Source organism: Aquarana catesbeiana, linkage group LG06 (assembly GCF_042186555.1).
Source record: "Aquarana catesbeiana isolate 2022-GZ linkage group LG06, ASM4218655v1, whole genome shotgun sequence".
Classification (NCBI taxonomy): Eukaryota; Metazoa; Chordata; class Amphibia; order Anura; family Ranidae; genus Aquarana; species Aquarana catesbeiana.
This window is the reverse complement of record NC_133329.1, coordinates 130,250,409-130,277,724: the sequence shown is the minus strand read 5'-3', so window position 1 is coordinate 130,277,724 and position 27,316 is coordinate 130,250,409. Positions and strand designations below refer to the sequence as shown.

The window sequence follows — 27,316 nt, the reverse complement described above, 5'->3', positions numbered from 1 at the left end:
TACAAGACCGACCGCTTCTGGCTCGTCCTTGCTTCCGAGCATGCGTGTTTGTACAACGGACTTGTGTACACACGCTCTGAAAATCTGACAACACACATTTGTCCACGGAAAATTTGAAAACCTGCTAGACAACATTTGTTGGCGGAAAGTCCAACAACAATTGTGCGATGGAGCATACACGCGGTCTGATTTACCGACAACAGGCTGACATCGAACATTTACAGTCGGAAAGTCCGATTGTGTGTACGGGGCTTTACTCTATACAGATAGTGATTGGAAACACAGGAAGCGCAAAAACTCTGTGTAGATCAGCTCATTGACTCCTTCATGAAGTTTGTTTGTTCATGGACCCCCACCCCCTAATCATTTATATGAAATAATTTGTTAAATACTATTTTCATGCTACAAGTATTATTAGATAATATCTATAATAATGACTTCATAAAAAATAGTAATCTTTAAAATATGAAGATAAGATGTAACATACATTTTTTTTCTTTATGGATGAAGGTAAAGATGCATTACATATGAGAGTTTCCCAGATGCAGCTGATATTCAGTGAAATACAACAAAGATCATCTCCAGAATATGACAGTTACAAGTTTATAACAGATCAAACCTTTAGAAAGACCTCTGTCAAATCACCTGGTTCAAAATGATCCCACAAGGAGAACCCCTTGGGCTTAAAGACAACCCATGACCAAGGGTAATGTGTATTCCCCTGGAGGACCATGTTTGGGTGGGATAGTGGAAGGCTTACAGTGGTAGTAAACTATCCCCCATACGTTTTGCCCATAACCATCATGACTACAAACAGTTAAAATCACTTTTAAGTAAATGTCATCTTACTTGCTCCATCCTCTTGTAATCTGCCCCGTTACTTTTGCTGACGTCACCAGAGCATGCACATCTTTAACCCGATCTACGGCATGCCATTTGTGCCATCAGTCCACAAAGTTGTGTGACGCGTCCGCTATGTGTGGCACAGCACCGAGATCCCGCGATATTAGTCTAGCATTAGTATTAGCATTTCCTGATACACCCCATGTGACCTTACACTTCAGAGGGGGTGTAAACTTTGGAACATCATGGCACACTGCAGTGGGGATAAACCACGGGACACGGTTGCCATAGTGATCCTGGAAGCAAGTGATGTGCTGGAAGAAGAGAAGTGTACACAGAGAGTTTATTAAAGTGTTTGTTAAGGCAGTGCACACAGCCACTGCTAGCCCCTCTGCTAGGATTACATGATGTATATACTATATGCCATTTTCTAAAATTCTTGTTATAAATGTTTTTCTTATCCCCGATCAGCGGTCATGTGACCGCCCGGCGCTGTCTTGCTCCGATGTATGTATTACAGAGGGAGGGGTTGAGCTCTCCCGCTGATGTCTGCCGAACGGTCACGTGACCTCCTTCTGTAATACAAACTTTGGAGGAAGACCGCGCCGGGCGGTCACATGACCGCTGATCGGGGATAAGAAAAAGTATTTATAAGGAAGAATTTTAGAAAATGGCATATGGTATATACAGTATCGCGCAAAAGTGAGTACACCCCTCACATTTTTGTTAATATTTTATTATATCTGTTCATGTGACAACACTGAAGAAATGAGACTTTGCTACAATGTAAAGTATAACAGTGTAAATTTGCTGTCCACTCAAAATAACTCAACACACAGCCATTAATGTCTAAATCGCTGGCAACAAAAGTGAGTACACCCCTAAGTGAAAATGTCCAAATTGGGCCCAATTAGCCATTTTCCCTCCCCGGTGTCATGTGACTCATTAGTGTTATAAGGTTTCAGGTGTGAATGGGGAGCAGGTGTGTTAAATTTGGTTATTGCTCTCACGCTCTCTCTCTCTCTCTCTCTCTGTGGATCTGAAAAAAAGAATTGTTGCTCTACATAATGATGGCCTAGGCTATAAGATGATTACCAAGATCCTGAAACTGAGCTGCAGCACGGTGGCCAAGACCATACAGTGGTTTAACAGGACATGTTCCACTCAGAACAGGCCTCGCCATGGTCGAGCAAAGAAGTTGAGTACACGTGCTCAGCGTCATATCCAGAGGTTGTCTTTTGGAAGTAGACGTATGAGTGCTGTCAGCATTGCTGCAGAGGTTGAAGGAGAGGGGGGTCAGAATGTCAGTGCTCAGACCATCAAATTAGTCTGCATGGCTGTCATCCCAGAAGAAAGCCTTTTCTAAGGATGATGCACAAGAAAGCCCGCAAACAGTTTGCTGAAGACAAGCAGACTAAAGACATGGATTACTGGAACCATGTCCTGTGGACCAAGATAAACTTATATGGTTCCGATGGTGTCAAGCGTGTATGGCAGCAACCAGGTGAGGAGTACAAAGACAAATGTGTCTTGTCTACAATCAAGCATGGTGGTGGGAGTGTCATGGTCTGGGGCTGCATGAGTGCTGCCGGCACTGGGGAGCTACAGTTCATTGATGGAACCATGAATGCCAACATGTACTGTGACATACTGAAGCCGAGCATAATCCCCTCCCTTCAGAGACTGGGCCGCAGAGCAGTATTCCAACATAACAACCCCAAACACGCCTCCAAGACTACCGCTGCCTTGCTAAAGAAGCTGAGGGTAAAGGTGATGGACTGGCCAAGCATGTCTCCAGACCTAAACTCTATTGAACATCTGTGGGGCATCCTCAAATGGAAGGTGGAGGAGCGCAAGGTCTCTAATGTCCACCAGCTCCGTGATGTCGTCATGGAGGAGAGGAAGAAGACTCCAGTGGCAACCTGTGAAGCTCTGGTGAACTCCATGCCCAAGAGGGTTAAGGCAGTGCAGGAAAATAATGTTGGCCACACAAAATATTGACACTTTGGGTCTGATTTGGACATTTTCACTTAGGGGTGTACTCACTTTTGTTGCCAGCGGTTTAGACATTAACGGCTTTGTGTTGAGTGGGACAGCAAATTTACACTGTTATACAAGCTGTACACTCACTACTTTACATTGTAGCAAAGTGTCATTTCTTCAGTGTTGTCACATGAAAAGATATAATAAAATATTTACAAAAATGTGAGGAGTGTACTCGCTTTTGTGAGATACTGTACATCATGTAATCCTAGTAGAGGGGCTGGCAGTGATTGGGAGCAGTAATGTGCGATCTGCTGGGATCGGTGATAGAAGGGGAGGGGCAGCTCAAACACAGAGATAACAGGCAGAGAGGGGAGGGGGGAGGAGGACACATGAGCAGAGAGGAGAGCTGCAGATTGCAGGCTGTGGATGACGGAGGCATGTAAACTGACCACGGTGTCGGGCTCAGCAGCCATAATGCACTGTGGTTAGTTTACAGGGGGGAGGGCAGAAACTGTCAGGATCAACCAGGTATTACAGATGTTACAGTGGGCCAAAGCACACAGCACAAGTACTGTGCTGTAGAACGTGCTTTAACCACTTACCGACCGCTGCACGACGATGTACGTCCAGAATTTGAACGGGGATATCGTTGTTATGGCAGCGTCTAGCTGCCGTAACCCTGGTATCCTCGTTTTCGTGCGGCGGCCGGCGTTCAGATAAAAGTGGTCCCTGCGACGGATTCACAGCGAGATCACTTTTATCAGTGGCGGGAGAGGGGGCACCCCCCTCCCGCCGTGATCCGGTGCCCTCCGCCGCTTACCGGAGCCGTCGGTAGCGGCGGAGGCGATCTCGTCCTTCTCTGTGGTGTGCCTGGAGATGAGTGAGGCTAAGATTTTTTATTGCATTTTAGTGTAAATATGAGATCTGAGGTCTTTTTGACCCCAGATCTCATATTTAAGAGGTCCTGTCATGCTTTTTTCTATTACAAGGGATGTTTACATTCCTTGTAATAGGAATAAAAGTGACACAATTTTTTTTTTTAAAACAGTGTAAAAATAAATAAAATAATGTAAAATAAAAAAAAAAAACAATTTTTTTTAAAAACCCCCCGTCCCGACGAGCTCGCGCGCAGAAATGAACGCATACGCGAGTAGTGCCCACATATGAAAACGTCGGTCAAACCACACATGTGAGGTATCGCCGCGACCGGTAGAGCGAGAGCAATAATTCTAGCCCAAGGCCTCCTCTGTACCGCAAAATATGCAACCTTTAGAATTTTTTAAACATCGCCTATGGAGATTTTTGAGGGTAAAAGTTGGACGCCATTACACGAGTGGGCGCAATTTTGAAGCGTGACATGTTGGTTATCCATTTACTTGGCGTAATATTCTACTTCACAATATAAAAAAAGATTGTGCTAACTTTACTGTTGTCTTATTTTTTTATGCAAAAAAGTGCGTTTTTAAGGCTGCTGCGCAAATACGGTGCAAAAAAAAGTATTGCAACGACCGCCATTTTATTCTCTAGGGTATTAGAAGGAAAACCCTATATAATGTTTGGGGGTTCTAAGTAATTTTCTAGCAAAAAAAAACTGTTTTAAACTTGTAAACAACTAAAATCCAAAACGATGCTGGTCTTTAAGTGGTTAAAGAAACAGGATCAATATATATTTTTTGGGGGTTAAACGCTTTGACCTCTAATAAATTCAAAACAAAGTTGCTAGAATGTTTTCCTGTTTCAGGCGAGCCTGTGGAAAATTTGGTGTGCCTGGCTGTGCAGGGTGGGGAATTCCTATTCACCAACGGTTCCTACGGGGTTGCGCTACATTTAAAAAAAAACGCTTCATAGGGGAAGAGTTTAGTACCGCTTTAAGGAAGGAAGGAGAGATAATAGGCCCAGTTGAAGGTAAAGAATAATTGGGGGGGGGGGGGGGTTGCTGAGGTGCTGGAAAGAAAATGAAGGCTTTGGAGGAGGCGTTAGGTCAGTGGTTTACTAAATGGCAATAGATTTCAGGATGTCATTGGCATTAATGTGACTGGAAACTTGCATGGAGCTGACATGAGCAAAATTACCTGAACCACTCTTCTAACCTTAGAAAATCGACCAGATGCTGCTCCTAAACTGAACCCTCTGCCTATCCCTAGCCAGTTCTTAACCCCCCTCCCTGGAGTACAGGAGGGAATTGGAGGGTTGGTAAGCATGTTTGCTCTGCAGAGAGTTCATATCCCATACCCCAGGTCTGACCTGGCTGGGATCTGTGGCAGTTTTCTATATTTAAGTCTGCCAGAATCCCTTTGTTAGGTGCAGTGTACCAGGTTCTATTTTATTCAGAAATGCAAACTGGCATGGATGGTGCAGAGAGACCTTGAATGTGTCTATCTGCTTAATGTGGCGCATGACACAAACACCAGTTTCCGCAGGAAGCTTAGTTAATTCCCCTATATTTTTTAAACCATATGTCTGTAATTTTTAAATCTAATTGGAAATTATAAAAACTGTCACTGTTGATAAAAAGAATGTTAGTCTGTTAGCTTTATGAATTAAGCATAAAATATTTTACTTTGTTATGCTTTTTTTTTTTTAAACATTTCTTCCCACACATGTGCTAAGCAAACAGAGAGCCTCATTAAGCAAACGGTCTGGGGGAGTTATTGTCTCCAGGACATCTGCATTATCCTTAGGAACCAATTACACTTTTTTTTTTTTTCTTTTGTACTCCTATACTGCACTAATAAAATGATTGAAGTATTGGTCTTAATAATATATACTTAGCCAGGTAATCTCTAAGACCCCTTTCAGACAGAATGGAATCCGTCAAGCGGATCTACCTGCTCAGCAGGGGATCTATCCGCTAATCCCCGCTGAGCAGGCGGGTGACAGGTCCGTGTCCGCTCCGCTTTGCAGAGTGGTCAAGGACACAGCCCGCTGTTCACTGAAACAGTCAGATGGAAACAAACTGCCTGTCCGTTTTCATCCAACTGTCATCTGATCTGCCGGATTGGATGGGAAACAGATCCCCATCAGTCTGATTTTAGCAGATCGGATGCCGGCAGGTGTCAGCAAACATGTCCACTGACATCCACCGATCCATAGAGAACAATGGGTGGTCCAATCGGGTCTGCCTGAAAAGACAGGTGGACCCAATTTGGTCCACTGGTGTGAAAGGGGTCTTAGACTCTGATAAATGAGGTCACTGCTGAACACAAGCAGAAGATTATTTTGCATTGCCCACATGTTTAAACAAGTTTGGCTTCAGCTTCATGACGCGAACTGTGAAACACTAAAATGCAACCAACATAACTAGTGTTTTACAAACTGTCCTGCTTCCCTCATCATTACACTCACCTTTGTCTTGTCAGATATGGATGATGTTCCAAGATTTTCAATACCGTGCTCTAGATTTTATTTTAATTTTTTTTAACTCTTGCCAGAAATATTATGCTATCTTTTGAGAAGTTTGATCATACATAAACACTTAGTAAAATGTATACATTTCCCCTTTTGTTTCATTATATACCCCGATATCTTGTCTCTCCAGTTGGAAATATACAGTGTTTGCTAGCTTATACTGGGAAAGTGTAGACTCGAGACAGTCCATCAAGTCCAACCTATGTGTGTGATTACTGTATTTTTCGCTCCATAAGACGCACCTGACCATAAAACGCACCTAGGTTTTATAGGAGGGAAAACAAGAAAAAATATATTCTGAACCAAATGGTGTACTAAAATATTTATCAGTGCCCATGAAATGCAGCCTGACCTGTGTCAAAGAAATGCAGCCTAACCATTGCCATAAATGCAGCCTAACCATTGCCATAAATGCAGCCTAACCATTGCCATAAATGCAGCCTGACCATTGCCATAAATGCAGCCTGACCATTGCCATAAATGCAGCCTGACCATTGCCATAAATGCAGCCTGACCATTGCCATAAATGCAGCCTGACCATTGCCATAAGTGCAGCCTGGCCATTGCCATAAGTGCAGCCTGACCATTGCCATAAGTGCAGCCTGACCATTGCCATAAGTGCAGCCTGACCATTGCCAAAAAATGCAGCCTGACCATTGCCAAAAAATGCAGCCTGACCATTGCCAAAAAATGCAGCCTGACCATTGCCAAAAAATGCAGCCTGACCATTGCCAAAAAATGCAGCCTGACCATTGCCAAAAAATGCAGCCTGACCATTGCCATAAATGCAGCCTGACCATTGCCATAAATGCAGCCTGACCATTGCCATAAATGCAGCCTGACCATTGCCATAAATGCAGCCTGACCATTGCCATAAATGCAGCCTGACCATTGCCATAAATGCAGCCTGACCATTGCCATAAATGCAGCCTGACCATTGCCATAAATGCAGCCTGACCATTGCCATAAACGCAGCCTGACCATTGCCATAAACGCAGCCTGACCATTGCCATAAACGCAGCCTGACCATTTCCATAAACGCAGCCTGACCATTTCCATAAACGCAGCCTGACCATTTCCATAAACGCAGCCTGACCATTTCCATAAACGCAGCCTGACCATTTCCATAAACGCAGCCTGACCATTGCCATAAACGCAGCCTGACCATTGCCATAAACGCAGCCTGACCATTGCCATAAACGCAGCCTGACCATTAATGCAGCCTGAATATTACCATTAATGCAGCCTGAATATTACCATTAATGCAGCCTGAATATTACCATTAATGCAGCCTGACCTGTGCCATTGCTCGGGCTGCTCTGTCTCCTCAGCAGGTGTTAGGCCGGGAGATCGCCCGGCGCTCATGGGGGCCTGCGATGTCTGTCTTCCGGGACTAGCATTGCGACCACGGCGGGGGGGCGGAGGCTGTGGGGGCCGTGCCGGCAGCAGCAGGGGGGCGGTGCCTGTCATATAGACGCCATAAGACGCAGAGACGTTTTCTACCATATTTTTTGAGGAAAAAGTGCGTCTTATGGTCCGAAAAATACGGTATATGTCAGTATTACATTGTATATCCCTGTATGTTGCGGTCGTTCAGGTGCTTATCGAATAGTTTTTCTTAAACTATCGATGCCCCCTGCTGAAACCACCGCTTGTGGAAGGGAATTCCACATCCTTGCCGCTAACTAAAGGCAAAACTTTTTTTTAAAGATTTGGATAGAGTGGAGAGGGATTAGCGTGCTTGTCGGTTTTTATTTCTGTTTGTCCCAAATTTTGGGTTGTCCCCAGAAAAGTAATAGAGGGGAAATCTTCCAATGGTGACACCTGGGGGTCAGGTTGCAGGGATTTCCTCTCCCTTCCTGTTTGACTATGGGACAGTAAGTAAAGGGAAATCACTTTATTGGTACACACATGGCAAAAAAAAGGGTATAACCCTCCCTTACTTAATCCAAAATGAAAAAAAAAGTTTTGCCTATAGTTCTACTAAACAAAGTTTATCCACAGGCAACTTTCTGTTTATATAAAGTTGTCACTTTGTGTAACACTAAATTCGATTTGAGTTTTTTATTTGACTAAGTAGATCTTTCTCTAGCCTGTTCTAGCCTATCTAGCTAATCTAACGTGAGAAGATAGATACTACATACTAATTCTACAATTTTTTATTTTACATATCTGCCATTTCATTGTAGATTTGTGCATTAGAGAGAGAGAGAGCAAAGCATTTGAAGGGTCGGTCCATATTAGTTAATCAGACATTGGTGGCTGCTTAGATTTTTAAAGCCTAGCTCTGGGCTCCCATCCACCTTGTGTGCATTTTATTTATTTATTTTTAATACTTACCTTTTCCAGATGTTTTCAGGCTGGGCAGTTTGGATCCTCTTACTCCTTAATTTTTGGATCTGGCTTGCCCTGCACTCACAATATTTCCTCTGTCTTCCTGGTTAAATGTTGCTTGGCAACATTTAACCCCCGAAGGCTGAGAACATCTAGTGGAAAAAAAATAGCTGAAAGTGTCAGCACTGAAGAGGGGGTGATTATTGCAGCGAGAGCTGTTTTTTATTTTCATTACTGTTGGGGCATTTTTGAGAGTGTGGCTTTAATCTGCATAATGGCTTCTCCTGTGGTCATTTGTGGTAAGGCCTTTGCCGCGTACACACGACCGGACTTTACGGCATACTTTGCCCAGCGGACTTTTCAACGGACTGTACGATGGACTTTCCGAATGAACGGACTTGCCTACACACGATCAACCAAAGTCTGACGGATTCGTACGTGATGACGTACGACCGGACTAAAACAGGGAAGTTCATAGCCAGTAGCCAATAGCTGCCCTAGCGTCGGTTTTTGTCCGTCGGACTAGCATACAGACGAGCGGACTTTTCGACCAGACTCGAGTCCGTCTGATAGATTTGAAACATGTTTCAAATCTAAGTCCGTCAAACTTTTGAGAAAGCAAAGTCCGCTGGAGCCCTCACACGATCGAATTGTCCGACGAAATCCAGTACGCTGGACCAAGTATGCCGTAAAGTCCGATCGTGTGTACGCGGCATTTGAGTTTTCAGGTTTGCACATCTCTTGTGGCAGTTATAAAGGGAAGAGGGACACTCTCAATGTTTGATTTTGGATTTGTGATGTACTGTGGAGAATGCAACAGGAGGGGTGCTGATACCCATCTCTGAGCAAAGAGCTATATTAAAAGGATCTAGTCCTCAAGAGAAATACAAAGCTGGTGTGTTTCTTGGCTTACCAAACTCAATCTAGATCTGAAATATTTTTGCGTGGACTGACATTTTGGGTAGATGCAGGTTGAATGCATTTATCAAAATTGTCATTTCCAATCACAAAGTTTTTATTCCTTCTTTTTCTAAGTTCCGCAAAAAGTAAACCATTGGAGTTTGGTTGTTTGGGCAATATTGACATATATTCTTTCAGAAACTTCTAATTCTTAGAAGCCTACTGTGTTGTGCACATATTTTGGATCCTGGTTGTATTCTCCTGAATACTGGAGGTGGCATCAAAACCTTTCTATGATCCATGTATCAGTTTGTTTGTACTAAGGTTCTATGGTAACCATTTTTTCAAATTGCAGTTCTATTTTTTTACGGCAAATTTGAATTTGATGTAAAGAATTTCAATGTCTGTAAATAGTAACTGTACTGAAATGTTACTACTTTGCTTTCTCTTCTCCTGTAGGTCAGAGGTTGTTGGGAAGTTCAGCTCCAGTAAATATTCCAGGCTCTCTTGCCCGTTCCTCCTCTCTGCATTCATCCTCTTCTCTCTCAACGTCTCCTTTAAGTTCTCTCTCCCAGTCACTGTCGCAGTCTTATCTGGCCTCCAGCATGGCACCACGCCAGCAGCAGGCACATACACTGAAATCAGAGCACAGCACCTTAGGCACTTCATCTTCTTCACACAATTCTTTAGGTAAGTATTGATATAGTGTGGAAAACCTTGGGACTAAAGAAAACATGATAAAACGTACTGTCTATGGCCCTGTGCACACTGGGGCTCTTTTAAGCACTTTTCTCCCAGCAGGAGAAAAGCAGCTTCAAATGCCCACTTAAGCTGCGTTTTTGCAAACGTGTGTGTCAAGCACTTGGGTGTTCATTCACTTCATTGACCAGAATGTTCATTTATTCTGGTCATTAAAATTAGTAAACGCTCAAGCACTAAATACTTTTTTGGTGGGGTTTTTTCAGCCAAAACACTCCACTTTTGAACATACAAGTGATGCTTTTTTCCTGCCTCTAAAGGCTTCTGCCTCTAAACTTCTGTAAACGCTAATGTGTGCATGGACGTATGGAGAGGGGTTTAGAGGCAGAACAAAAAAAAAAACACCTGTAAAACAAGCTTTTTTGAGCTCAAGTATGCATAAGGCCTTAATGATAACAATCTATTTAAGCTTCATGTAATTTTGGTGTAGTTAAAGAGGTGTTCCAGCCTGGGGAAAAAAATGTAAAAGTCAGCAGCTACAAATACTGTAGCTGCTGACTTTTAATATTCGTACACTTGCCTTTCCAGGAAGCCCACGATGTCGGCACCCCAGCCGATCTTCGGGTCAAGTGCTGCTGCCGCCTTCTCCACTAAGGGGAAACCGGCAGTGAGGTTTATCGACTTCACAGACAGTTCCCTACTGCGCATGTGCGATGCTTGCTGCGGCTTCACAGATTGTTCCCTACTGCGCATGCGCGATGCTCGCTGCACTTTCTAATTGGCCTGACAGCGGAGGAAGGAGTAGGGGGCTGAACTTCCGAGGGACGGCGCCTCGGAGCTGTCTCCGGAAGTGGGGAAGGGGACCTGTCAAAAACGGGTCCCTGTTACCCTTCCCCCCTCCCCCCTGAAAGGTGCCAAATGTGGCACCGGGGGGGGGGAGCAAATAAGCGGAAGTTCTACTTTTGGGTGGAACTCCGCTTTAAATGTGATGAGATCTGAGCCATTCTAAACAATGATGGCCCTTTCATTTTTAAATTTTCCTCAAATGTGTTTAACACATCTGTACTACACTTGGATAAAACCTATAGCTCAGTGGAACTGCTTGTAAAAATCAATAATGGAAGACAGTCTGTGTCACTGTAAGGGAGATTCACCCTATATATTTGTCTTGGTGACCCTTATCACTGAAAGTGAAATAAAATCTGACATTTTGGGCAATCATCAAAACAGTAATTCGAGGGAAGAAGGGTGAATGCCGCACATCTATGGTGCCCTACAGAGATGAGTGGAGTTTCAAACTCAGTCTGGACTCCGACAAGGCCACGCCCCAATGCATTTCACTCCACCCCTTGGAGCTTAGTCTCCACCCCTTGGAGCTTAGTCGTGGGGACCAAAACAGTAATGAAGAGAAAATGTTCCAGTTGGCACACTAGATCAGGCGACTACCAGAACAGAGCTTCCTAACTTAACTCTCAATTCCTGTTGTGGCTATAGGACAGGAAGTGAGGGAAAATCTTGCCATTGGGCAAAAAAAAAGAAAAAGGGTCCATAACCCTTCCTTTATTCAAAATTAAAAAAAAAAGTTTTGCTTCTTGCTTTCAGTTCTACTTTAAAAACTAAACATGCATTTTGTACAGGAAATACCCTCCATCCTTTTTAATGCATGTAATCATTTTATGCATTTCAAAATATACAAACAAGCCCCTAAAGTTGAAGTAAAGGCAAAACCTAACTAACTCTAATACCTGCTCTCATCTACTTTCTAAGCCTAATCTATATAGTGCCGTAAAGAAAACATTGCTATACTTACCTATTTTGAGTAGGGTTAGCGTTAGTTAGGTTTTGCCATTTACTTTCACTTTAATATCACCCTTCCAAAATATTAAATTTTCCCTAAACGCCTCCATTGAATAATTGTGTTTTTGTATTCCCCCCTCTTGTTTCAAAACTAGAGGTGCAGTTTACCAGTAGCTGTGACTGTTAACACACAAAGACAATAGCAAATCTAATTATTTGATAGTCAAGCCTAAACAGTTGCAGTAATTTAAAAATGAAACTCCATATCCTTGCATAAACTTACTCTGGTTCTTTTTAAAGTTGTAATCTTGCATCCCAAACATTTTTTTTTTTTTTTTTAAATTTTGACAGGTTTGAATGGGGTCACAGGCAGTATCTGGGACTTTGTTAGTGGTAGTTTCTCTCCCAGTCCATCCCCGGTGTTCAGTAGTGGTCCTACCAGTTCCACCAGTACAAGCTCAAATGGCAATGAACTGTCACGAATTAGGAAAGAGCTTGATGATGCCAAGCGAAAAATAAAAAGATGGGAAGATTCCTGGCAGCAAGTAAAACAGGTAAAGCATTTTGATGTCTAACTTGATGCTTGATAATCTCCCTGCCGTTGTTGGCATTTGATATAATCCTTTTGTTTATCCCTGAAGCAATTATTGTACCCAGTTACAAAGGAGTGGGGTTGTCAGGCTGTCTGATTTTCAGCTAGTTGTTGCTGATCAGAGTAAACCTGTCGTGGTAGAAATATGAATGTTGATATTGCTAACTTCTAATAATTTTCTGGCTGTTGTGCTCATCCTACAACTTCACTACTTTGTGTGTGTCACTGGCCTGGAATAAGCCAGGCAGTGTCAAATGTCTCTACAGGATTCTTTTCACAGAAGAGTCATAGGATGAGCATGACAACCAGGGAGTTGTCTGCTTTTTTTTTTTTTTTTCTAAAGCAACAGTGTGTACCACAGTGGGTTTACTTTAAATGTATATCTTATTTATGTATTTTTTCTTTTGTGGGCTAGTTTTTAGAGAGGCCTATTCTATATTTGTCTAGTTTGAGAATGTTTTTTTACATTGCATCGGATAGCCCTGGGAATGAACAAGATGAAGCAGTTTACATTCTCATTAGTGCTTGTTCTTGCGATTTTACTATGCATATCAATTACATTAGAAATCTTGCAATGCATATGATCTTATGTTTTGGCACATGTTAGAGCATTAAATTTGTCTGACTCCCTCTTTAACTACTTGCTGTCCACAGAACGTAAAAAAAAGTCCTGGTTTCAAGTGATTATCATTTTTTCAGCTGGCGATTGGCTGCTCTATGAAAGTGATTTTGGTGGCTCTACAGCCACCCCATCACTTTTATTGTAGTGAGAAGGGATGGAAAATTTAGCATTTTGATACGTGGCTGCATAGATATTGTGTAATATAAAAAAAAAAAAAAAAAAACAGCCATCATTTTATTCTCCAGGGCCTCAGTTTTCAGAAAATTTATATTTGGGGATTCTATGCAAGTTTCTGTCAGTTATCGCTGATTTTAACGTGTGAAAATTTTAAGAATTACCCCGGACAGCAAAGCAAATATTTAAGGGGCCTGATTGTACTAAACATTTTGTTTGACCCTTAGGCCCCCTTTCACATGGAGCGGATCCGCTGAACGGACCCCGCCAGCTCAGCTGAGGATCGCTCCGTTGATCCCCGCTGAGCAGGCGGAGGACAGGTTCGTATCTTCTCACTGTGCAGGGACGGACCTGTCAGAGCCCCGCTGTTCTCTATGGTGAGATCATATGAAAATGGATAGCCTGTCCGTTTTCATCCAATCCTCTGGATGGATAGCGAACGTATCGCCATCCGTCAGTTTTGAGAGGATCTTATCGGATGGCAGGCGGGCGTCAGCGGACACCTTTCCGCTGATATCTGCCTGCCCATAGAAGTCAGTGGGTGGCCCGCTCGGATCCGCCTGAAGAACTGACAGGCAGATCCAAGTGGCCTCATCTTGTGAAAGGGGCATATGGGTTTATGTAATTCTGTATAAAAAAATTGGGGAGTTGGGCATCTTTTGCTGTTGCAGCGTAATTGATAGTGTTGCTCTGATAAAGTGTATTTAGAGCTGAACTCTGGGAAACAAACTATTTTTGGACATATGCAATGTAAGAACAAGTTGCCATTAATGATTTGTGCCCCATGTGTGGCTGCTGCTGTTTTCACTAAAACTGTTGATATCCTTATTCCTTTGCAATACAGTAAGTGACAGACATCTGGTGCTGAAATTTACAAGTCTGGCAGAAGAACTACATATTGTTACATAGTTGGTAAGGTTGAATAAAGACAACAGTCCATCCAGTTCAACGTGTGTGTGTAGAAAAATAATTTCCTATATCCTTGTATATTGTTTTCGCTAAGATGCCCATCCAAGAGTCTTTTAAAACTATCCATACTTCCTGCCGACACCACTGATTGTGGAAGAGAGTTCCACATCCTTACCGCCCTGACAGTGAAAAATCCCCTACGCGGCTTAAGGTTAAACTGCTTCTCTTCCAGTCTCATCGAGTGGCCCGTGTCCTTTTACACTCCCTGGGACTGAAAAGTTTCATACTTAGGCTGGGATCACCATTAAGATATTTATAAATCGCAATCCTATCCTCTCTCAAGCATCTTCTCTCCAGGAAGGATAAATTTAGCTCTTGTAGTCATTCCTCATAATTGAGGTCCTCCAGTCCTCATATTAATTTAGTTGCTTTCTCTGGACTCTCTCCAGCTCTAGCACATCCCTTCTGAGGATTGGTGACCAGAACTGGACGGAATACTCCTGATGCGGCCAAACCATAAAGTGGTAGAATTATAGTTTTATCTCTGGAGTAAATTCTCTTTTTAATGCATGCTAATATTCTGCTGGCTTTGGCAGCCGCAGCTTGACACTGCATGCTATTGCTCAGTCTGTCTTCTACTAGGACCCCTAGATCCTTCTCCATCCTGGAAGCCCCTAGGGATTCTCCCCCTAATGAGTAACTTGTGTTTATTTTTTTACCCCCCAAGTGCATTACCTTACATTGTTCAGTGTTAAACATCATTTGCCATTCAGTAGCCCACTCCCTTAATTTATTCAGGTCCTGTAAAGTTTCTATATCCTGTTGTTATTGCCCTACATATTTTTGTGTCGTCAGGAAACACTGAGATCAAGCTATTTATCCCACCCTCTATTTAATTTATAAACAAATTAAACAGAATTGGTCCCAGGACAGAGCCTTGGGGTAGCCCATTAACCACTCTAGACCATTCTGAGTATACGTTATTTATCACAACCCTTTGGACATGTCCCCGTAGCCAGTTTTCTATCCTGGATCAAACCTTATGGTCCATGCCTACAGACCTCAGCTTGTAGATTAACCACTTCAATACAGGGCACTTAGACACCTTCCTGCCCAGACCAATTTTCAGCTTTCAGTGCTGTCACAGTTTGAATGACAATTGCGCAGTCATGCTACGCTGTACCCAAACTAAATTTTTATCATTTTGTTCCCACAAATAGAGCTTTCTTTTGGTGGTATTTTAGCACCTCTGCGTTTTTTATTTTTTGCGAAACAAATAAAAAAAGACCGAAAATTTTGAAAAAAATAAAAGTTTTGCTTTTGTTTCTGTTTAAAAATTTTGTAAATAAGTAAGTTTTCTCTTTCACTGATGGGCACTGATAAGGCGGCACTGATAAGGCGGCAGCGATGAGGTGGCACCAATGAGCGGGCACTGACGATGGGCACTGATATGGGGCACTGATGGGCACTGGTAGGCGGCACTGATGGGTGGCACTTATATGCAGCACTGATGGGCATTGATAGGCAGCACTGATGGGCACTCATGGGTGCCACTGGTGGGCACTGATAGGCGACACTGGGCACCGAAAGGCTGCAAAGATGGGTTCTTATGGGTGGCACTGCTGGGCACTGACAGGCGGCACTGCTGGGCACTGACAGGCGGCACTGTTGGGCACTGACAGGTGGCACTGCTGGGCACTAACAGGCGGCACTGCGAGGCACTGATACGTGGCACTGATGGGCATCCCTGGTGGTAGGCATTGGAGTGGGCATTGATTGGCAGCTGCCTGGGCATTGATTGGCAGCTGCCTTTGCACTGATTAGTATGTCCCTGGGGGTCTAGGGGGCATACCTGGTGGTCCAGTGTGACTGGTTTCCCTGGTGGTCCTGGGCAGCTTCCCTAGTGGTCCTGGGCAGCTTCCCTGGTGGTCCTGGGTAGGATCCGAGGGGGGGGCTGTGCTGATAAACAATCAGCACAGACCCCCCCTGTCAGGAGCGCAGCCGATCGGCTCTCCTCTACTCGCGTCTGTCAGACGCGAGTGAGGAAAAGCCGATCACCGGCTCTTCCTATTTACATCGTGATCAGCCGTGATTGGACACGGCTGATCACATGGTAAAGAGTCTCCGTCAGAGACTCTTTACCTAGATCGATGCTGCGGGGTGTCAGACTGACACCGGGGGCGCGCAGCGGCTCAATATCCTGCGGACGTCATATGACGTCCAGTCAGGATTTTGAAACCACTTTGCCGCCGTCATTCTGCTATATGGCGGGCGGCAAGTGGTTAAGCATTTGTGGGGGACTGTATCAAACACTTTTGCAAAATCCAGATACACCACATCCACTGGGTTTCCTTTATCTAGATGGCAGCTCACTTCCTCGTAGAATGTATAACAGGTTAGTTTGGCAAGAGCGACGTTTCATAAAACCTGTGCTGATTACTGCTAATGATACTGTTTGTGTTAGCAAATTTTTGGATATGGTCCCTTATCATCCCCTCAAATAGTTTACAAACTGCCGACGTTAGGCTGACAGACCTATAGATGCCTGCCCTTTTTTGAATATTGGTACCACGTGGGCCTTTCGGCAATCAGCCGGTACCAATCCTGTCAGTATGCTGTCCATGAAGATTAGGAATAGTGGTATGGCTGTAACCTGACTGAGTTCTTTAAGGACTCTCGGGTGTAAGCAATCTGATCTTGGTGATTCAAATATGTTAAGCTTCTCTAATCCTTTCCTGACTCTGGCCTCTGTTGGCCACAAGGGTAGATCCTGTGGTGTGTTGCTAACAATACTATCGTGGTCGGAATACCCCTCCTTTTCCTGTGTGTAGACTGAGGAGAAGAAAGAATTTAGCACAGCTGCCTTCTCCTTGTCATCTGTAATCACCTTCACTTCTTCGTCCTTTATGGGGCCTATGTGTTCTGACCTCACCTTTTTACTATTATTATATATAAAAACTTTTTGGGATCATTTTACTCTTCTCCGCTATGTGTCTCTCATAGTATTTTTTTTTTATCCCCCCTAATTGCGTTCTTACATCTCACATAGCATTCTTTGTATGGTTGGAATGCTGACACTAACACCTCCACTTTGTACTTTTTAAAGGCCATTTTTTGTCCTTTTAATATGACATTTTATGTTTTGGTTCAGCCACCCAGGTTTAACCTTTGTTCTTCTGTATTTATTACTCCTTGGAATGCACTCAGTGGTACATTTATTTAATATATTCCTAAAGCACTCCCATTTTTCCTTTGTGTACAATGTTTCAAGGATTTGGTCCCCCCAATATCCTGCAGCATTGAGCACAGTTTAGAAAAGTTGGCTTTTTTGAAATTTAGTGTTCTTGTACTCCCCTCGTGCCTCCCTTTCCTGTGATTTATGCGGAATGTAATCATTCTGTGGTCGCTAGTTCCTAAGTTGTCCTATATTTCCACATCTGCAGTTAGAACTGTATCATTTGTAATTAAAAGATCTAGCAATGCGTTACTTCTAGTCGGGGAATTCACCAATTGGGCCATGAAGTTGTCCTGTAGAACATTTAGGAAATGGCCGGCCTTTAAGTCCCCCATTATAATGGCATTACCGTGTCTTGCTGCCATTTCTACCTGTGAAAGGAGATCCAACTCCACCTCTTCTCTCAGGTTAGGGGGCCTGTAACATACCCCCACTCACTAGAGACTTCACTATTTCCCTCTGTCCTATGCTCACTGCCAGTTATTGCTACCTTTTACCCTCCCCCCGACACCTAGTTTAAAAACCCCAAATTTGTGGCTATTTTTCTTCCCAATAGTACCACCGCCATTAAGGTGCAGCCCGTCCTTACTAAAGAGCCAGTAACCAACTGAGAAGTCAGCCCAGTTCTCCAGGAACCCAAACCCATCTTTCCTACACCAGTTCCTCAGCCACTTGTTCAGTTCCCTAATCTTCTGCTGCCTCTCTGGTGTGGCTTGAGGCACAGGTAGTATTTCAGAGAAAACCACCTTGGAGGTCCTCCTCTTCAATTTATTCCCTAAGTCCCTAAAATCATTTTTTAGGACTCCCCACCTTGCTCTCACTTTGTTACTGGTGCCAACGTGTACCATGACAGCTGGGTCATCCTCAGCCCCACCCAATAATCTGTCTACCCAGTCCGCTATTTGCCAAACCCGAGCACCCGATAAACAACATACTGTTCGGCGACAGTGGTCTTTATGGCAGATTACCCTTTCTGTCCTCCTAATAATTGAGTCCCCTACTACCAGAACCTGTCTAAACTTTCCTGCATCCATGGAAGCTAGGGGAGGGCCCTGCTCCAGCACTGCCACCCCTGAGCTTATATCCCCAGCATCATGCAACTTGACATATTTGTTGAGGTTTACCAACTCAGGACTGGCCTCCCTAGCGCTCTTCCCTCTACCCCTCCTTCTAGTTGTCACCCAGCTACCTACCTCTGGCTCTTGTGCCTCCATGTCGCCAACCTCCTCTACACTGGCCCCCGCCAGCATCTGCTGGGTAATGTCCAAACTTCTTTCTAGGTTGTTGATGCTGCGCAGTGTTGCCACCTTGCTTTCTAGTTCCAGGATCTGGGCTTCCAGAGAAACAACTAGCTGACATCTCGCACATCAGTATTCGCCCATGATTGATTCATCAAGGAACGCATACATGGAGCATAATGTGCACAGAGTGGCAATCCTGTTGCACATTTGTACCCTCTATTTTACTGGGGATAATAATTAAGACTTACTATTAGCACTCTACTCTCCCCTGGCTCTACAGCTACTCCAGTTACCTCACAGCTCCTCTCAGCGCTTCGCGTCACTCTTCAGCACCTCGTGTCACTCTTCAGCACCCCGCGACATCAGCACCCCGCGTCACTCCTCAGCACCCCGCGTCACTCCTCAGCCCCCCGCCACCTTTCTTGATCAGCTGATCACCCATCCCAACTCACAATCTCCCAGTCCCCGCTACCTTTTCTGGTCAGGTCAGCGTGTCTCTCTCCTGGTGCGGTTCACTCTCTTCAGCGCTCTCTCTTCCTCTGCTCTCACAGCATGTCTCACACACAGCTCAGCTCTCATCGTGTCTCAGTCTCCCGCGTGTCTGACAGCTCTCAGAACTATTCATAGAAGGTCATTCACCCTCCATCTCACTTATTCACAAAACATCTTGTATGTTTTTCACTAAATACAAGGCATTCCATGATTGGAAGAGAGAAGATTTTGACATTTATCTGCCTCTCCTCCAATCAGATTATTATGTATTTAGTGAACATAACACAAGGCGTTTAATGAATGGAGGAGGTTGAGAACAAGTTACCTGCTATGAGAGCTGTTCTCCAGCTAGAACTGTAATTTCCAGGGAAAATTCAACGCTTACTGTAGTATGCAGGAGTAATGACGCAACCCGTTTTGGTGAACACAGTTGCAGGCACACATCATGAATGGTAGCTTTTTCTTGAAGATGGGAGGAAAGGTGTTTTGAAGTCCTTTCTGTCTTGAGGTAAAAGGTTGCTTCACCATAGATGGAATACAGCGAGTGGGCACTGTTACTCTAGGACAGAAAGTGTTACTTATTGAATCACCAGGTGAAATTAAAGGAGGAAAAGTCTGTATAATAAAAACGAATGCAGCCACCACACCCAAGAACTGCTAAGCTACAATATATTATATGTTTATTGTTGGATTGTAGATCTACCAATAAATGATACAGTGCATCCGGAAAGTATTCATAGTGCTTCACTTTTTCCACATTTTGTTATATTACAACCTTATTCCAAAATGGATTAAATCCATTATTTTCCTCAAAGTTTTGCAAACAATACTTCATAATTACAATGTGAAAGAAGTTTGTTTGAAATCTCTGCAAATTTATTAAAAATAAAAAAGGAAAAAAAAACGTACAAGTATTCACAGCCTTTGCCATGACACTAAAAATTGAACTCAGGTGCATCCTGTTTCCACTGATCATCCTTGAGATGTTTCTACAACTTGATTGGAGTCCACTTGTGGTAAATTCAGGTGATTGGACATGATTTGGAAAGGCACACACCTGTCTATATAAGGTCCCACAGTTAACAGTGCATGTCAGAGCACAAACCAAGCCATGAAGTCCAAGGAATTGGCTGTAGATCTCCAAGACAGGATTGTATCGAGGCACAGATCTGGGGAAGGGTACAGAAAATTTTCTGCAGCATTAAAGGTCCCAATGAGCACAGTGGCCACTACCATCCGTCAATGGAAGAAGTTCGGAACCACCAGAACTCTTCCTAGAGTGGGCTGCCCAGCCAAACTGAGTGATCGGGGGGAGAAGGGCCTTAGGGAGGTGACCAAGAACCTGATGGTCACCCTGACAGAGCTCCAGTGTTTCTCTGTGGAGAACCTTCAAGAAGAACAACCATCTCTGCAGCACTCCACCAATCAGGCCTGTATGGTAGAGTGGCCAGACAGAAGCCACTCCTCAGTAAAAGCACATGACAGCCCGCCTGGAGTTGGCACTTGAAGGACTCTGACCATGAGAAACAAAATTCTCTGGTCTGATGAAACAATGATTGAACTCCTCATGTCTAGGGGAAGTCAGGTACCATCACCTGGCCAATACCATCCCTACAGTGAAGCATGGTGGTGGTAGCATCATGCTGTGGGGATGTTTTTTTCAGCGACAGGAAGTGGGAGACTTGTCAGGATCGAGGGAAAGATGAATGCAGCAATGTACAGCGACTTCCTTTATGAAAACCTGCTTCAAAGCGATCTGGACCTTAGACTGGGGTGAAGTTTCATCTTCCAACAGGACAATGAGCCTAAGCACACAGCCAAGATAACAACGGAGTGGCAATGGAACAACTCTGTGAATGTCCTTGAGTGGCCCAGCCAGAGACCAGACTTGAACCCGATTGAACATCTCTGGAGAGATCTGAAAATGGCTGTGCACCGATGCTTCCCATCCAACCTGATGGCGCTTGAGAGGTCCTGCAGAGAAGAATGGGAAAAACTGCCCAAAAATAGGTGTGCTGAGCTTGTAGCATAATACTCAAAAAACTTAAGGCTGTAATTGGTGCCAAAGGCGCTTCAACAAAGTATTGAACAAAGGCTGTGAATACTTATGTACATGTGATTTTTTTTTTTTTTTTCCCGTTTTTTATTTATATTAAATTTGCAAAGATTTCAAACAAACTTCTTTCATGTTGTCATTATGGGATATTGTTTGTAGAATTTTGAGGAAATTTTGAGTAAATTAATTAATTTAATCCATTTTGGAATAAGGCTGTAACATAACGACATGAGGAAAAAACGACGAGCTGTGAATACTTTCCAGGATGCACTGTAAAGATCAGAAAGCAACTCTATATGACTTCCTGCAAGTTCTAGGAACTTTCAAGCATATCTTTATTACAAAACTATATTTGTAATCTTAATTTAAATTGTAATATGTGAAGAACTATAGGGCATAGATGTAAAGTGATTGTAATGCTTCTATTACATTCCAAAGGCATGTGATGCCTGGCAGAAGGAAGCCCAAGAAGCCAAGGAGCGCGCAAAGGTGGCTGATGCGGACCGACAGCTAGCATTATTACAGAAAGAGGAGGTGGAAGGCAAACTGAAGAAGATACAAGAAGAATTTGATGTCATCCGTGTATCCCCACAGTTTTCTGCATTGAGAAAATACAGTGATATGGAAAAGCTTCCTTTACCAAAGTTACATTCTCTGAAAAGTCAGCTGTGTTCTGATCTAGAAACAGTTGATGGGGTAAGACGGCAACTAAATTCTGATATATTTTCATACTATCAGGCTGGTGTTGTAGTTTATAAACTTAGGGCTTTAAACCCAGAAAATACATTAAAATAAACAATTTTATTGCTGAGTACTTCATTTTCCCCCAGACCCTGTTCACACTTGAGTGTTTCTCAGCTCGAAGCTTGACGTTCAGAAAGGTTCAACAAGCAAAATACCATTCATTTTAATGGCCCCATGTTCACACATGAGCGTTTTGTCGCCTGTAGCAAGACACCTGTCGCTCAGAAAAAGTACAAAAGCTACTTTTCACACAGATTTTTGAGTGTTTTTGTCCCCATAGACTTGAATGGAAAAGCCTTGAAAAATTGACATGAGTGTTTTTTCGAGTGTTTTTTCAAGTGTTTTTTCATGCGATTTTCCGCTCAAACAGCAGCTCTCCTCCCCTTTTTTCAGCAGCATACCACCCCTTTTAGTTGAAAACGCGCAGCTACAGTTCCTTGAAAAAGTATTCATACCCTTAAATTTTTCCACATTTTGTCATGTTACAACCAAAAATGTATTTTATTGGGATTTTATGTGACAGACCAACACAAAGGGGCACACAATTGTGAAGTGGAAACAAAATGATAAATGGTTTTCAAATTTTTTTACAAATTTTTTTACAAATATCTGAAAAGTGTGGCGTGCATTTGTATTCAGCCCCCTTTACTTTGGATACCCCCAACTAAGATCTAGTGGCACCAATTGCCTTCAGAAGTCACCTAATTAGTAAATAGAGTCCACCTGTGTGGACTGTTCTGTGAAACCCTCAGATGTTTGTTAGAGAACCTTTGTGAACAAACAGCATCATGAAGGCTAAGGAACACACCAGATAGGTCAGGGATAAAGTGTAGAGAAGTTTAAAGCAGGGTTAGGCTATTAAAAAAATATCCCAAGCTTTCAACATCTCACGAAGCACTGTTCAAACCATCATCCAAAAATGGAAAGAGTATAGCACAAATGCAAACCTACCAAGACATGGACGTCCACAAAAAAACTGACAGGCCATGTAAGGAGAGCATTAATCAGAGAAGCAGCCAAGAGACCCATGGTAACTCTGGAGGTGTTGCAGAGATCCACAGCTCAGGTGGGAGAAGGACAACTATTAGTCGTACACTCTACAAATCTGGCCTTTATGGAAGAGTGGCAGAAAGAAAGCCATTGTTGAAAGAAAGCCATAAGAAGTCTCGTTTGCAGTTTGCAAGAAGCCATGTGTGGGACACAGCAAACATGCAGAAGAAGGTGCTCTGGTCAGATGAGACCAAGATTGAACTTTTTGGCCTAAAAGTAAAATGCTATGTGTAGCAGAAAACTAATGCCCCGTACACACGGTCGGATTTTCCGATGAAAAATGTTCGATGGGAGCTCATTGACGGAAATTCCGACCGTGTATAGGCTCCATCGAACATTTTCCATTGGAATTTCCATCACAAAATTTGAGATCTGGATCTCAAATTTTCCGACAACAAAATCCGTTGTCGTAAATTCCGATCGTGTGTACACAATTCCGACGCACAAAGTTCCACGCATGCTCGGAATCAAGCAGAAGAGCCGCACTGACTATTGAACTTCATTTTTCTTGGCTCGTCGTACGTGTTGTACGTCACCGCGTTCTTGACGTTCGGAATTTCCAACAAGATTTGTGTGACCGTATGTATGCAAGACAAATTTGAGCCAACATCCGTCGGAAAAAATCCATGGATTTTGTTGTTGGAATGTCCTATCGTGTGTACGGGGCATAACACTGTGCATCACCCTAAACACACCGTCCCCACCGTGAAACATGGTGGTGGCAGAATCATGTTGCGGGGATGCTTTTTTTCAGCAGGGGCATGGAATCTGGTCAGAGTTGATAGGAAGATGGATGCAGCCAAAACCAAAATAGAAGAAAACCTGTTCGAGTCTGCAAAAGACTTGAGACTGGGGCAGGAGGTTCACTTTCCAGCAGGACAACGACCCTAAACCTATAGCCAGAGCTACAATGGAATGGTTTCGATCAAAGCATATTCTTGTGTTGGAATGGCCCAGTCAAAGTCCAGACCTAAATGCAATTGTGGCAAGACTTGAAAATTGATATTCAGACGCTCTCCATCCAATCTGACAGAACTTGAGCTATTTTGCAAAAAAGAATGGGCAACAATGTCACTCTCTAGATGTGCAAATCTGGTAGAGACATCCCCAAAAGGACTTGCAGCTGTAATTGCAGCAAAAGGTGGTTCTACAAAGTATTGACTCCGGGGGGCTGAATACAAATGCACACCACACTTTTCAGATATTTATTAATAAAGAAGTTTGAAAAACGTTTATCATTTTACTTCCACTTCACAATTATGTGCCACTTTGTGTTGGTCTGTCACATAAAAATCCCAATAAAATACATTTTTGTTTTTGGTTGTAACATGACAAAATGTGGAAAATCCCAAGTGGTATGAATACTTTTTCAAGGCAGTGTAAGTGTGCTTCCACAGTGCTGTTGAAGGAATGCATTAAAAATGCATATGGATTTTTGATGCAATTTCTTGGTGCTTGAATTCCAGCAGGCACAATTGAAAAATGGACATGGGACTATTCCTAATCATTTCATTGGGGAGCTGTGCTTTTGGTGTGGTTTTGAAAAGCACACCAAAGATGCAGCATACAGGACTTTTCAAAATGCAGTGCACTCGCTGTGCAGTGGTGTGACGAGTCCCATAGGATATAAAGGGAAATATTTAAATTGTGTTTTTCTTGTGCTGTTTAGCAAGGTAAAAACGCATCGATGTAAGGCCTAGTTCACACCTACGCAGGTTGCAGTTTGTATATTCCAGGTGCATTTGGGTTTTTCAATGTATGTTTTTGATCCATTGAGGTCTATGTAACCAAAAACCAGAAAAAAGTCCCTGGCCCTTTTCATAAAATGCACATATGTGAACATGACCCATAGTAAACCATGTTAAATTGCAGAAGTACACTATAGTCAAAAACTGAAAATGCACTAAAAAATGCATAGGTGTGAACCAGGCCTAAAAGCAGCCTAAATTCTAACAAATCAGTGTGGAAGCAAACCACTTCTTTCATGCTTTCTTTTAGAAACCTCACAATAATTTGTGACTCTAGTATCACACACAGGTTTACTCTATAATAAAGTGGTATTTAAGTCAAGATTTTTAACATTGCCTTAAAAGTAAGCTTATAAAATGTTTTGCCTGTAGGTGGCTTGTAAATGGCCTGGACTTGCGTCATTTAGTAGATATAAATTTTGACTCCATATGATGACATATTTAGCACAAGCACAGTACTCTACATTCACGCAACATGGATTGTGCTGTGAATGTAGAGAGCACCGTGCCATGATTGTGAGAGCGGTGACAGTGTGCTGCTGGAGATATTTGTTTGAAAGGTAAAATATACACCAATTATCAAGCGCTAAGAGCTGTCAGTCCATATAGGACCCGGATAAACAAGATAATGCTGCCTAACCACTGAAAAATGGAAGACTAGCAACAAAACACAAAAAAAACCCAGCGCTCCATGGGTAAAAATCATGAGTCATATAAAGTATGTCTAAACTGGTAGATAGATGAAAAATAGTTTATTGCACTGAGAACAATCCCTGCACAGTTCTGTATAGGATTGGGGAATATAAAAAAACAAATGCAGCAGTCATACATCATAAAGCATCAAAATAAGGATAAGTTTAAAATGTTTTTTAAAAAAGCAAAGCGGTACCACACAGAAAAACTGGGTAGAGAGGATGGTAGTATAGACCAGGTTGCTTGCTGGTAAGATGTAAAAAGTAAACTACCTGACCCATATAGAGAACGGTGGCAGCCCGGTGGAGAGGAGATGATATCCAGCCCGATGGCAGCACACAGGAGACTCAGCTCTGTAGGTCTGCAAGTTGGAAAGTTGCACCTGCAAGATGACACTCTGCTGGCTGCTGGTGAGGAGCTGGGGCTGATCGTGAAGCCGTGCAAAAATTGCAAGATGTAAACACCATAATCCACGCTGGAACAGTGGAGCCTGGAGGACCAAGCAAAGCTTTAGGATCTGGGTGCGCTGGTGACGTCAACAAGCTGCGTCTGGATGTGTAGAGATGGAAGCCTCATTTTAGGGTGGTGAACCGCAAGCTTTTGGTTGCCGTGACTGACATGTTTCGCGTGTGCTTTGTCAAAGTCACGGAGTACTGGCAATAACCGTATTTAAATTAATTGAAAGAGAAGGGGAAGGGGCGGGGTAGCCAGCCTGGAATATACTTTTAACCCCTCTCAACCCTATGACCATCAATATACACTATACCAGTGCCTCAGTCACACTCTTGCATAAAATAAATATAGTATTGACTGGGAAGCACATATCATTTGTATATACTCTGTACTCACACTTGTATAGGAATTGTTACACAAATAATGAATTAGAAAATAATGATCTATATATACATATATATATATAAATGAACATCAGGTGGGTTACCCTCTTATCTTGATATCCTTGTTCAATCAAGGCACCGTCAGGGTGGACTCCCAAAACTCCACCATAAAAGATAGAAAAAACACATGGAACGATGCTTGATGCCAAAAAGTGTCCTTTTACTGAAAAAGTTAGTTCATTGAATATTTCAAAATACAAGCAAGCCACTGTACAGTTCCGAGCACAAATCGCTCTTCGTCAGGCTTTTCAGCCTGAAAAGCCTGACGAAGAGCGATTTGTGCTCGGAACTGTACAGTGGCTTGCTTGTATTTTGAAATATTCAATGAACTAACTTTTTCAGTAAAAGGACACTTTTTGGCATCAAGCATCGTTCCATGTGTTTTTTCTACATATATATATATATATATATATATATATATATATATATATATATATATATATATATATATATACACACACAGTGGGAATGGAAAGTATTCAGACCCCCTTAAATTTTTCACTCTTTGTTATATTTCAGCCATTTGCTTAAATCATTTAAGTTCATTTTTTTTCCTCATTAATGTACACACAGCACCCCATATTGACAGAAAAACAGAGAATTGTTGACATTTTTGCAGATTTATTAAAAAAGAAAAACTGAAATATCACATGGTCCTAAGTATTCAGACCCTCAGTATTTAGTAGAAGCACCCTTTTGATCTAATACAGCCATGAGTCTTTTTGGGAAAGATGCAACAAGTTTTTCACACCTGGATTTGGGGATCCTCTGCCATTCCTCCTTGCAGAGCCTCTCCAGTTCTGTCAGGTTGGATGGTAAACGTTGGTGGACAGCCATTTTTAGGTCTCTCCAGAGATGCTCAATTGGGGTTAAGTCAGGGCTCTGGCTGGGCCATTC

At 42.9% G+C, this 27,316-nt stretch overlaps 1 protein-coding gene across 3 annotated transcripts in view; it reads left to right on the top strand.

Moving 5' to 3' along the window:
* UNKL (unk like zinc finger) overlaps nucleotides 1–27,316 on the top strand; it is a 246,284-nt gene that overhangs the window by 193,638 nt on the left and 25,330 nt on the right. For all 3 annotated transcript variants that reach the window (XM_073636796.1, XM_073636797.1, XM_073636799.1), the window contains 3 exons: nucleotides 9,931–10,161; nucleotides 12,319–12,521; nucleotides 21,727–21,984. In XM_073636796.1, the coding sequence (XP_073492897.1) occupies nucleotides 9,931–10,161; nucleotides 12,319–12,521; nucleotides 21,727–21,984 (692 nt within the window). The remainder of the gene's footprint in view (nucleotides 1–9,930; nucleotides 10,162–12,318; nucleotides 12,522–21,726; nucleotides 21,985–27,316) is intronic.